The 13,995-nt window shown below is 41.0% G+C and overlaps 1 protein-coding gene across 1 annotated transcript in view; it reads right to left on the reverse strand.

The window, feature by feature from the left end:
* MACROD2 (mono-ADP ribosylhydrolase 2) overlaps positions 1–13,995 on the reverse strand; it is an 899,313-nt gene that overhangs the window by 861,931 nt on the left and 23,387 nt on the right. Inside the window, exon 3 of the mRNA XM_086626501.1 lies at positions 13,103–13,210. Within this exon, the coding sequence (XP_086482627.1) occupies positions 13,103–13,210 (108 nt within the window). The remainder of the gene's footprint in view (positions 1–13,102; positions 13,211–13,995) is intronic.

The following is a 13,995-nucleotide window of genomic DNA, read 5'->3' on the forward strand; positions in this document are numbered from 1 at the left end:
AGTTATTTCACATGACACAAGAGTACAGTTCTCTTGAAAAAGCAGTATGGTTCACACTTTAAATCTAAAAGCATTTCTAACACAGATTTGCAATGCAAAACATTCGAAATACAAATCAAATACAGCTGACAGAACCATCTTTTTGAGACAGCCTCCAACTAGGCACAGCAGATATTAACTATTTCTATTTATTACTCTACAGGAACCAACTTTAAAGCACAAAATGAAGGTGCTACAGAGCCATGCTTAAGTGATTCATGTCGTACACCAGACTAAAGTTACTGCAGCGTAGACATGCAAGTGACAGAGAGAAGGAGCATTAATTCTAAGAAGTTTTCTGAATCACTGCTTTTTCACAAATTTCAACGACTCAAACACAGTAGGCAATAAAAGCCCCAGGCATCACTGCTGAAACCAACTGAGAACAAGGGCATTACAACATAGCTCCTACAAGAGCCAAGTAATATCTTCTTTATGAGACTGCCTGTCCTCCAGCACAGCGCAGGGGAGAAGCAGCAAAGCTCTGAATAGCTCCTCTGCAGCCACAGGACCAGTATTTGGGACAGGGTACCCCAAAGGAGGAAGGAATGGTACCACTCATGTCCCCTCTTGGCCATTCGAGCATGTTGTGCAAGTGACAATCCAAGCAGAAGATACTAAAATCACGTTTGAACATTCTTGTCAGCTCTGAGTGCAAACTTCACAGGTATCAGAAACGTACGGGAGCGCCGGTAGCTCATCGACACGCTGCTCTGAAGAAGCCATAGGGCACTGCAGCATCTTCAATACTGTCATTAAAACAAACCCCTCATGCATTGGAACAACACTGCATGTTTCAGAAACAACTCTGAACAATGCCATATGAATATACAGGCGCCTATTACTTGCACATGATGCAAACAACACTCTCCATTGTGCTTGGATTAACAAGCAAATACCACTTTCGCAAGCCTCCACTGTGCTTTGAAGTCTATTTACTTGCAATTACTAATTTTTACAACTGTGACAGCAGGTCACATGCAGTGGTTTGGAGTCCAGATTTTAAAGCCAAGCCATACTCTTGATATTAACTTTGAAGCGAGAGACGTTCTGAAACATGAGAGAAAGCAACTTCTGGTTTTGCAACAGAAATGTTTTCCCTTTGTCAGAAAAGTCGGTTTCTAACAGCCATAGGTCAAAACAAAACCTAAATTACATTTCACAGTTCATAATTACTTATGTAACAAGTAATTGAAACCGTATTTCAAGTGACTAACATTTCTGAAAAGCTTCCCCAAAAACTGCAGCAAATGGCAAAAACATTAGGCAAATTTGTAATCATAAAAGTGTGGAAGACACAGCCTCAGTCTTCTACTCAGCAGCTAAGAGAATTAAGCAACAGCAATGCCTCCTGCCAGAGGAGAAAGGAGGAGACAGATGAGGTTAGCCAGACTGCTACACAACAGCTTTGCTGAACATCAGCTCTCACAAGCATTTTGGTGAGTAGGTATCCTGTTTTCTGTCTAGGAAGTTAGAATACACAAACCTAAAGTTTACTTGCTCTGATCAAAGTAGACCTTCCCTATCCAATACTTAACTACATGCATTGAATGGGATTACGTTTTGCATAGTAATTCCCATGCTAACCTTACTGTACTACTCGCACTGACTGAGATCATGTTGAGCCAGTATCTGTACAAACCCAGAACAACCTAGTCCATCCCCGTGTGTTTATAGTTACAACACAAAGGTAGGAAAGAGCAAACATACACCTGGACAGAGAAGTACGAGCGGGAAATATTAACAGTACACAGATAATCTCAGCCCACCAGCTGACAACCCACTGCCAAGGTTTTGTAGGTACTGCAGAGAGAAGATTTTAAAGAAGTCTTCTCTTGCATCCTAACTCTTTTCAATTACTAGAAGCTTGACTGGTTCGGGGTTTTTAAACACAAAAACCTTTAAAAAGCACCATGATACGTGCCTATCTTGACTGAGAACATACTGTTGCAACTATTGGCTTAAAAGCCCGCAATCCTTTGGATAATCCCTCAAAAGTCCTGATTAAAAGTCAATTTAATACTATGAAACTAAGTATAATTGCTCAAGACCACCTTGAGCTGTTTCTTACACCACACTGCTCCATCAGTGCACTCAAGATGACAGTTGCACTGTCAGATGTAGGATGAGACCGGCTGAAAAGCAAGGTTCTCCCTAAATACATTCCTCTATAAAGTAAAACATGCTCACAGTTCTTCCCAGCCACGTCTGTCTCCCGTTCTATTTCAAACACACACTAAACACACATAATGAAATGGAGTAGATGTTTAGCAAGTACGAGCCGTATTGATGGCCTATCCAACAAGCAGTCCTAGGATACATGCATTATGTTTCCTCTGCTTAAGTCATTACTGATTTTACGTCCAGGAAAATTAAGGTACACGGGCAAAATGTGGCTCCACCGTAACAGTGGCACTATTGCCACCTGCTGTCAGAAAGCATTCATGGCACCTCACAACTGCAAGAAGTCAAAGACTTGGAAGAAATTGAACTTTGCAGGTGTTTTGCATGCATCTTGCTAGTTTTATCTAGAAAGGGCACACACAAAAAAGGTCCAGGGGAACCAGGGCGTGAAGGATCAATAATCACGTTGGTCTGATGGTTAGTCAAGTCCGCGTTACAGTCCTGGAATACAAGGAAGAAATTCTATTAACAGGAGCCAGGATTTTAAGTTACCACCCCCTCAAACCACAGAGAATAAAATAAAGCAATGTCAGAGGACTGAGAGGCTGAAAGAAAAGACTATACAGTGAAAGGCCTGACATTTCACAGCCTGTCACTATTGCTCTTAATTACTGAACATTGCTAAAACCTCCATCTCCAGCAGAGCCCACATAGCTCTGACTGCCCTACTTAGAAACACGCACAGTCCCCAGTTTTAGGGAGATAAAATGTGCTAAGTTTGAGTGGCCAGGCACAAACTTGAGAAGCTAAGAGACCACATGAAAGCACAAACACTACAATACAATGAGTTACTTCTAAATCTGACAAGTCACAAATGATGCAAGTAGTGTCCTCTACTCCCACTCATTCTTTCTCTACTCCAGAAAATGTCGACATTACTTGAAATGTTTTTATTTGTATTCATAAAGCTCCTAAGCAGTTTGGTTTTGGTTTTTTAGGAACAAAAATATCAGAAACACATCATTTATATACACAACTCTTGCCCTGGGGAATCTAGAAATAATAAGAGACAATAAATGGGTTCAACAACAGATGCACAAATAAATAAATAAGGGGCATATACTGGTCTGGGTGAAACAGACAACAGCCTGAAAGTATCAACACTGATGAAGACCAACTTGTTAAATAAGTCTATGTACCACAGACCATCGGAAAACTAACAGAATATGCTGAATCCAGTCAGAGGAGATACTTGGTCATCTGACTTTGTGCCAGGGTATTTCATGGATTCATAGAATGGTTTGGGTTGGAAGGGACCATCAGAGATCATTTAGTTCTACCCTCCACTGACATGGGCAGGGACATCTTTCACTACATCAGGCTGCTCAAAGCCCCATCCAAGCCAACCTCAAACACTTCCAATGATGGGGTATCCATAACTTCTCTGGGAAACCTGGTTTAGATATTTAGATATTATGCACCCTCATCTCATTCTGCTCAAACTTTCATGCCAGCGTGGAGAGACGAATAACCTGGAAAGTCAAATAGCATTGCTCTGCAACTCAACCTGCTGCAACACAGCCTGGTGCCTCAGTCCACAACTTGCTAGTTTAAGGAGCCTTTTAAGTGCATTGTTCTGATGGAAAGTATATTTTCTTCTCTACTGCTTTTTCTGAGGCTTCTCAGTAAGTGAGTGAACACCCACATCCTGCTGCTTGTTAACACAAAGTGCCCATCTGTCTACAGTATCTGGCCGTATGGCAGGCTGATCCGCAAAGCTTTCCTTGCAGGCATGCAAGGCTTAGGTCTTCATTCCACCACCTGAGACCCTCAACTCACAGGCACAACACAAACCTGCGTGAAAATGCCCAGGCCCACACCTGAAGCACGGACCCACCCAGAAGCCATCTCTTAGCTCAGTGACACAGCTGTAGGCACACTGGTGGAATATATTAGCATATTGAAAACATTTCACTACAATTTGTTTTCCTCTCCCAAAGCACCCCAAAATGAGGAAAAAAAGTCTGTTCCTGCCATGTTCAAGTCAATCTTTTCTTTTTTGTTCTTAAGTTTTGAGTTACACTAATTAAATCTGGGACGTTTTCAAAGTATATTGTGACCGTACTTGTCGCAGTACGATTCTGAATTAATATCCTCATTCTTAAGCCTTTGCCACATCCTTAGAGCAAATGGTGTTTGACCAAGACAGCAGCGAAAGTAACCCGCCTAAATTAAACCATACGTCTAGCTGTACATTTCTTTGGTTTCATTCTCTTGATCACTGTCACCTTACAGAGATTTTTTTAGTTTTCATCCAAATGAGTATTACACTACAGGGAAGAACTACACTGAAATCAGATTAGACAAAAAGCAGAGGGAAAGTTTAACCATGTCTACTACTCACCAGCGGCACTTAAAGTATTTTCCACAGAAAGCAGTAATAAACTCACTCACAGATGTCATGATTGAGAATGACCGATTCCCTCAACTATTAACATTGACTTGTCTGATTAATAAGTGGGGAATACATATAAATTAGTCTGGGGCTTTACACACAAGTATAATTGCACCAACTATAAATTAACTTGAGAAACCTTTGATTAACACCACAGTCTGCTCACACTAAAGATGAAAACCAAATTAACAACAATTTGTTGGCATTATTGGTTCTATTCCTAGAGGAAATTACAACAGTGTAAGTTACATAGGCAGATGCCAGATGACTCCATGCAAGAGACTTCAATACAAGTTTTCAGTTTCCCTCGCTGTACGCTGGAGAGAAAATATTCAAAACATGCTTATGAAACATGTTACTAGACATTGAACTCACTAAGAACCTCCCAGAATACGTAACCATTTCTGTTTAGCTCAGTTGGGGGGAAAAAAGAAAAAAAAAAATCACACCAAAAAAAACCCCACAGAATCAACGTTAATAAACGCAAAAATCCCATTCAAAAATCCTATAAGCAACTTAAGGGCAGATTTTACATTTTGTTGATTCCGCTTTCAACAGCTGGAACACCTGAGTCCAGGGACTTATTTTTATGGTGAATGAAGAGCTGAAGAATAATTTCAAACAAGCTCTAAGAACTCCTGGTCACCGCAAAATAAAAAAGAGGAGAGTAAGTATGTACACTTACATACATACAGATTCTCCTGGGAACCATGCTAAGGCACATGGAGAGCAAGGAGGTGGTGGGTGACAGCCAACATGGCTTCACCAAAGGCAGATCGTGTCTGACCAACTTGGTGGCCTTTTATGATGGGGTGACAGCATCGGTGGACAAGGGTCGACCAACGGATGTCATCTACCTGGACTTGTGCAAAGCTTTTGACACTGTCCCGCACGACATTCTTCTCGCTAAACTAGAGAGGCATGAGTTTGATGGATGGACCACTCGGTGGATAAGGAATTGGCTCAATGGCCGCACTCAGAGAGTAGTGGTCAACGGCTCGATGTCCAAGTGGAGACCGGTCATGAGTGGCGTCCCTCAGGGGTCCGTGTTGGGCCCGGCCCTCTTCAACATCTTTGTCGGTGACGTGGACAGTGGCATGGAGTGCACCCTCAGCAAGTTCGCCGATGACACCAAGCTGTGTGGTGCCGTCGACACGCTGGAAGGGAGGGATACCATCCAGAGGGACCTCGACAGGCTGGAGAGGTGGGCCCGTACCAACCTCATGAAGTTTAACCAGGCCAAGTGCAAGGTCCTACATGTGGGTCGTGGCAATCCCAGGCACAAATACAGACTGGGCAGAGAATGGATCAAGAGCAGCCCTGAGGAGAAGGACTTGGGAGTACTGGTGGACGAGAAGCTCAATATGAGCCGGCAATGTGCTCTTGCGGCCCAGAAGGCCAACCGCGTCCTGGGCTGCATCAAGAGGAGCGTGGCCAGCAGGTCAAGGGAGGTGATTCTCCCCCTCTACTCTGCCCTCGTGAGACTTCACCTGGAGTATTGCGTCCAGTTCCGGAGTCCCCAACATAAGAAGGACATGGACCAGTTGGAGAGGGTCCAGAGGAGGGCCACAAAGATGATAAGAGGGCTGGAGCACCTTTCCTATGAGGACAGGCTGAAAGAGTTGGGGCTGTTCAGCCTGGAGAAGAGGAGGCTCCGGGGTGACCTTATAGCGGTCTTCCAGTACCTCAAGGGGGCCTACAAGAAAGATGGGGAGAGGCTGTTCAGGAGGGCCAGTTGTGATAGGACAAGGGGTAATGGTTTTAAAATAGAGGGAGGTAGATTCAGATTGGATATTAGGAAAAAATTTTTTACCATAAGAGTTGTAGAACACTGGAACAGGTTGCCCAGAGAGGTGGTGGATGCTCCATCCCTGGAGACGTTCAAGGCCAGGTTGGATGAGGCCTTAAGCAACCTGATCTAGTTGGAGATATCCCTGTTCCTTGCAGGGGGGTTGGACTAGATGACCTTTGAAGGTCCCTTCCAGCCCTAAGGATTCTATGATTCTACACAATACTAGTTCAGGCCCAACAACTGACTCAAATACCTTCATAATATTCAGACAGGCCACTTCTGAAGTAATTTCTACTTCAGAAGCTACAAGATGAAAATTTTGTGTGATAAATTAAGTTGCTAAATGAAATGGATTAGCAATCAGTGAAATTGCCTGATGTCAGATCTGTTCCAGATTAGAATCCATCCTTTTTCCCCACCTGTTCATTAAGCACCAAGTTCAAGGCAACTGCAGTGACTGATTGCACATTAACAAGGTGTTTATGTGGAAAGGCATAGTTCAGCCACTATCTATACTTGCACACTCGTTTAAGCATAATTCACTGATAATATATTCAGTTCTCCGTTTCAATACATAGTACTTCTACCTTGATGTGTAATTTTGGACTTAAAAAAAAATGCAATGACTCATAAAATTGAACAATCAGATTATACTTCAAGGTCAAGGCCAGGAAAAGAACAGTCCAGCAGAAAATCTGTTGCTATCTCCTGTTAAGAAAAATGAAAAAGAGTTTACTGTTACACTAAAATAATGAAACACAGCCGTGAAGTCAGAAGCCTGAGGGAGGAAAGGCATGTTCATTAGGGAAAGTTGAGACTTAATACGAAAATGGCTATTTCGCCTTCTAAGTCGAGTCATGCAGAGGCTCCAGTTGAAACCAGTCCTACAACAAGCAAAGCAAACATAGCATATTTGAAACTGAACATTTTCCCATTCCGTACACTTCCAGTACCAGGACAGGGAGGTACAGCAGGACAAGCGTTTTAAACTCTTACAGATTGGCTGAAAAGGCCCAGATGATATTCACTCCTTGAAAACATCCTCACCTCTTAAAGCAACCAAGAGACCCTCCCCTTTGTGCACCTTCACTCGGCTGGCCCTGCAGAATATGCCAAGGAAGCTAAGAAACCTGTGCAGTGTGCCTGCCAAACCAGCATCCCCAGCTGAAGGGACTCACTGCAGATATGTAGATCATTTCCTGTAGAGAAAACCTCTTCTTGAACTGTATGAGGTTCAGTAACTAAATTCCAGCATCCAAGGTTAGCGAAGAAGGCATCTATAAAGTTGTTTACCTATTTTCTTCATTAACTCTTTTCATTATTTATCAGAGTAAGATTTTACTTCTCATGTTTTCTTACACGAAAAAAATATTACCTTTAAAAGGTGATAGTTTTTCCCCCAAATTTGGGAGGATTTGAGATGGTTCCGGCACTCAAGTACAGTTTAAAGGGAGGCACCTAGTTGCTATAACCGTAAAAACTGTCTAATTGCTAATTTAGAAGCAATACTATAGACTTTTTGCCAGAAACATCTACTTGATTAGAACTGACCACCTTCCTTTTTCCAGTAGATTAAAGGTTTCTCTTCTCAGTACTGTACTTTTGTACAGAAATCCAAGAGTATTTTTCAAAGCTCAGTAGTACTAACATTTCTTCTAGTGTTCTGCAAGTCACTCTCCTCCCTCCAGGCAAATAAAAATAAGGATAATCCTTTTTTCCTCGCATAATCATTTCCCCTCGATCTTGCTCCTAGTAAAGACTCACAAGCACATTAGTACATGCTGCCTTATCTTAGAACTGGGCCAGTAAGATTTATTAACAGGTAAGAAGTGAAGAAATACCTGAGGTCAGTGGTGATGAACTGCTGCTTAAGGTGTATCAAGTACACAGACATACATATCACACTCACTCCAAAAACACAACTCCTTTGTCTGCGTCAGATTTAAAAGTTACTGCATGACAAAAATAACAACATGTTTTTCCCTGCACTTACTAAAAATGCAGAGGAAATTCAGTACTTACTGCTTAGCTGATACTATAAATACTGCACAATTTATTTTTCAAATCTTACTGAGGCTTTCACTGCTTATTTCTGTATTTGGGATTGGCTGCTCTATGAAAATAACACACTTGAAGCCTAAAAGCGAGCAGAATAAGCTCCATGTCTGGTGGACAAATCCCTTTTGTTTTTCCGATGGGCCCAGTGTCACGACATCAAGCACACCTAAACCACAAGACCATCGTGTCAAACCGTCGAGGTTTTACATGAGCAGAGGCAGCAGGCAAGCAGACCTGGAGAGAAACAACTTTTCTTTCGTCACAATTCAGGACATACACCACTTATTTGGGACTGCTGCTAAATTAACTGCCAGCAGAAAGACTTCCTCCCTAAATCCGTATGATACCTTGGAGAAAGCACCTCAAAAACATTAAGGCAGAGGGAGCTGGTGAGGCAGCAGGAGTGGTATTACACATGCTGTGGCTTTAGTATTCCAATATTATCTGAAACTATTTTGCTCATATAGCCCATTAGGTCCACAGAAATGCTTTCTACCAGGAAATGCCTGAAGCATGAATAAAACTTGTGTTAAAAGAGCTGAGAGGAAAGGGGCAGAGAGACTAAATGACCCCCCTTCTCCCTCCTCTAAACGCACAGACACCCCCCCAAGCTCAGTTCCCACGAGTTATTTGGAAGGCGGCTAATTGCGGTTATCTGGCTTTCAGGTGCTTGGAGCACTTTTGGCATCCAGATGAAGTGACATCCAGGAATATTTAATTTGTTAAAAAGGCCAGTTATCATGGATTTATGCAGTAAGTACATGCCTTGAGGAGAGCCTGTGCACCTTCTTAGTGTGTAATACTAAAAGAGCAGAAAAGGATACAGGAGTAAAAATAAGATGATTTTTTTTTTTGTACAAATCTTTCCTGAATCCTTAAAAAAAAAAGGGGAGGAAGGAAATTAACATAACAGGACACCTTAGGCAAAACATCAAGTTAAACTAACACCTGTCTGCAATGCAACCAGCAGCAAGGAACTTTTAGGGAGCCATTCTGCACGGGTAACACATTTACAGGGGTAGATAATTGACACTGATATTCCCAAAATGGCACATCAGCTCCCTTTTTCAGCTACCTTCTCCCTCACGCTGCATCTCAGGTTAACTCTCACTCTCTTCAGAAGCCAGAAAATAGATCCTCACTCTGATCCCAAATTATTTCGAAGTGGCTGGTTTGACATGGTTGTTTCGACAATGAGTAAAGACATAAATTTTCACTTCCACTGCTTCCATAGTTGCCCTCATTTAGCTTAAAATGTTTAGAAAACATTTTTGGAAATTAACATTCAGTTTTTCTGTTAAAGTCTAGGAGAAAAGGATATCCTTTCGTAGCAGTGCTCAGTGGTATCTTGGCATTTAGCTAGCTAAGATCACCATTAACACCTCTGTTAGCCTAGCGGAAAAAATCCAGTTACCAATTTAACTCTTATTTGTAAACAAGAAATTCAAATGGGAAATAGAATTCAGAGCACAAGGTAAGGTACTACATCTAACAGCAGTGTTTGCACAGTACAGCTCAGAAACAAACCCGGCCATACTCTGAAGAGTCACGCCGTTATCTGGCTGCCTAAAGGAGGACATCACAGTATAAACTCAGTGCTACAGGCAAGTTACTACACATATTCTCACACCCCTGTTTAATTAAGTAAATCCATTTATGTCTCATTTACCCCTCACAGGCAGGTATTAGAAAATATATATTCCCCCCACGCCCCCCAGCAATATGTTTGCATCCAAATCTGGAGACAATCTGAACAATTTGGAATCCTTGCACAGCCCCAGAATTTGCCATACTATTCCCTTTACTTAAGGCGTATTTTCTTGTTGCTTAAGTCAATGTAAATGAAAACATTCACATTGTAAGTATCTTCCTGCAGCTTTCATTTGGATATGACTTGCCGTATGTTAAACTATTTATTACAGGTGATATTTGATGGAATTACTGAATTCAGATAAAAAGTCCCAAGAGGGTTTGTTCCTTCCTTCCTCCCTCTTGCCAGATGCAAGCCCTGGTTTAGGGAGAGTGTCAGTAATTAACATTTGGGGTAGCTAGGAGGCTTTAAGCATAAAAAGAACTTGCACAGATTTACCTCTAGAGAGCCTGTCTCCTATTCCATGTTTGACAGACTGCAATTTATTCAACTTAGGGACAGAAGCTGGTACTGTGACTACTTTTTGCTTCATCTCTCTGAGGCTTGGATAATTTTAATTATTGAAGGAAAAACAATGGAGTTCTTTGCAAAAACAGAGTGCAGAAACATGTTTTTAGATACCATCCAAGAGATGTTACAATTTCACTGAACCTTTGCTTGATTTAAAAAAAAAAAAATAACCAGGGCAGCAGCTGGATTTTTTACATAAATAAGGATCTTGAACCAAAACATCCTCCTCATTTAGCTTTCCAGCTACCCTCCACGATAAGTTTAAAAGGTTTAACTTCAAAAGAGAAAAAAAGTGTAACACTGAAACCATGAGCAAATCAAAGGCTTACACTTAAAATTTAATTACTGCACTGACATATAGAGAATATTTCATTTTTCAAGGTAACTATAGGTTAGTATTTTAATCTAAGCATATTAACAACTCATAAGAATTAATATATTATGAACTTTAGGAACTATAAAAGATTACAGAAGAAAAGAGCTAGAAGAAACTCGGAAATCCACCTGTACCAATGCCTTGACCTAGGACTGGTGCTGCACATCAGCCTGATACAGCAAAGCATCACTGTCTCTTCCAATAAGGAGTTTTGCCAACATCTCATCTGAATCTCTCATTAAGCCCAAATCCAACCCCTGTCTAACTTACTTACAGAAAATATCAGTAGAAACAACTTCTTTCTTTTTGCCAAAAGCCTTCCAGATACTTCAAGAGTCTCACGTCCCTCTTTAGGTGTTTCCACCTCAGTTTTATTGTTTTGACTGGTCTTTAATCCTTTCCTCAAAATTACATATTAATATGTGTGGATTTTAATTGGGTTCTATTTCTTATTTCTACTTAGACAGACGCATTCCTTACCAGGATGGCAGGAAAGTTTACAGGTAGATAACATCATCAGCAGTCTGGGATATAGGTTTTGGGACATTTCAAGAGAAAGGGAGAAAACCCCTTTTAATCAAGAAAAGAAAAGTATTCCTATTCCAAAGCTAATCTGCAGCTACTTCCAGCCTGTAATTCGAGGGAGGCCTATGAAGAAAGAAAATCTAAAAATAAAATCGAGAGAAGTATGCTAATATTGACTTACTGTAGAGTAATAAAGTACGGAAGTCAGCAAGAGGACTACTGGAAATGTCATTTTGAAAGTCTAAGGGGAGGGGGAGGAAATTAAAATATTAAAGCTTCAGAGGCCTCACCGACACAGCAAGGAGAGGATTGCTACACGGATGCTACCATATTGTTTGCCTGTAATTTAGAAAGGCTTTTGTGCATCAGTAAACCAGAAGATTAATTAAAACCTTTCACATGGAAATATCATCCTCATTACCTGCTGGAGTGCAAAAATGCATTTTGACATAACTAAGGATTCTACCTGTACTTCACAAAACCCACTAGCACGTCTCCACAGTAAAGGGGGGAGTCACGCAAAGGGAAACAACATCAAACAATCCAAGAGAGACTGTTTGCTAACTTCTACACTGTATGTGCAAACATTTCTGCACTCTTTACAGACAGGAGCCAGCATCTCCACACAGCTTTTTACTGTGGTAAGTAAACGCGTCAATTTTGGCCAATACAACCTTGGGAAGCTCTGTACTTTATTCCATCACAGATAAGGTACTGCAGTATGTTTCCTTCCAATAAACGAATACCACCAAAAATTAGTTCTCGAAAATGAATCAATACTCCCAATAACTAAGGACAAAGCCAGTCAAATACTAGGGGGAAAAAAAGTTTCCAGTCTCAGGACACACATGATATTCTTTTTGGGGTCGGAAGTGCAGGTAAGACTTGGCTGCGGTGTGCGTAGAGGGAAAGCTTCCTGTTGTCGTCTTTCTCAACCAGCCAAATTAGGTTATTACAACCTAACAAACAAAGAAATTAACTGCTTAGGCATTTCCCCCCTCCTCTTTCATCACAGGAGGACACCACATGCAGTTCTTCACCTCAGTTGCATACATGGAGACATGGTCACTAAGCGAGAAGAGGTACTAAAACATTTAGAACTCTAGACCAAAAAGCTGAAAGATACAGTCTCTCTACAAGACAGCAAATATTCAAGCCACATAAAACAGAAATTCAGTTTTCCTATCACCTTAAAGTTTTCACATTACTTAGCCCACAAATGCCTTGACTTATAAAAACAGACCAGAATGTACTACAGTAGTTTAGTACCAAAGTTCAATCTTCTACAACATCAAGTGTGAAGTCTCAGACACTCAAACTAAGTCAAAAATGAATGTAAGACTTTTTTTTTTCTTGGAGACTACGCTATTAGTTTTGCATCGCTCCTTCTCACAGTAAAAGCACACAGACTGAAGAGATGCAATATAGATAAATTGGGGAAAAAAATATATAGTTTCCAAGAGCCTTTCACAGGACATATCAATTTTACGTAACTTTTCAAAGTTCAGACTTGTGATGTAGCACTATAGAGGTCTGTCAAGACATAACAACATAAAACATTTAACCACCTACCAGCATTAACGATGGCATCAACCTCAAGCAGTGTAATGTCACCTCTATACAGAGAAACTTTCTCGCCGAGACTTCTCTTCCCCTGCAGATCTTCTTTAGTATCTTCCCCTACAAAACAAGAAAGTAGCAAAACCAGATTACAAACGTGGGTCCGAGATCAGCATTTACAAGTGCAGAGCAGGTATCAGCTGCTCCAGTTCCACTCCTGCTGTCAGACTGCTGCACCTTTCAGTTTCGCCTCGAGAGGGCACCGGTAACCCACAAAGATACCAGCATTTCCCTAAAAAAATCGCACTACTTGCTTTTTATTTGCTTTCAAATACGAGCTAATACAAAGCACTGATTCCTTGCCCACATACCATTTGTTTTTAAAACTGTATAAATATACACATACACAATAGATCCATCAATTTTCTTTGGTAACCACAAGGGTGCAAATTACCAAAAAAAAAAATGAAGAATTAGTTAAGACAGTCCTCCTACTCAGGCAATAATTTATTCAACCCAGAATTATTCTGAACACATACAACAACACACGAGCACACCGTTTGCCAACAGCCCCAAAATTCAAAACTAGCCCTGGCAACAGGTAGTGGAGGGAACAACCACCTGAAGGAAAACATCACCCCACTTAAACTTGGCGCTTTGCCATCTTAAAATGCTTAACTGGAAGAGGATGAAGACAACATAGACTAGCTTTCAAAAGATTTGTTACTAAACAATGTTTAGGTCCCTTATTCTGGTAAACTTAATTTTTGCATCACCAATTCCCTTCATTTACATCACACAATCTATATAACTGTTCAGTTATCTCAAACACTTCTACAAACACACATTGGCCAAAAGCTTAAAGTAGTCTTGTATTGTTAGACATCCACATCATTAGTAAAGAA

Source organism: Tauraco erythrolophus, chromosome 2 (assembly GCF_009769465.1).
Source record: "Tauraco erythrolophus isolate bTauEry1 chromosome 2, bTauEry1.pri, whole genome shotgun sequence".
NCBI classification, from domain to species: domain Eukaryota; kingdom Metazoa; phylum Chordata; class Aves; order Musophagiformes; family Musophagidae; genus Tauraco; species Tauraco erythrolophus.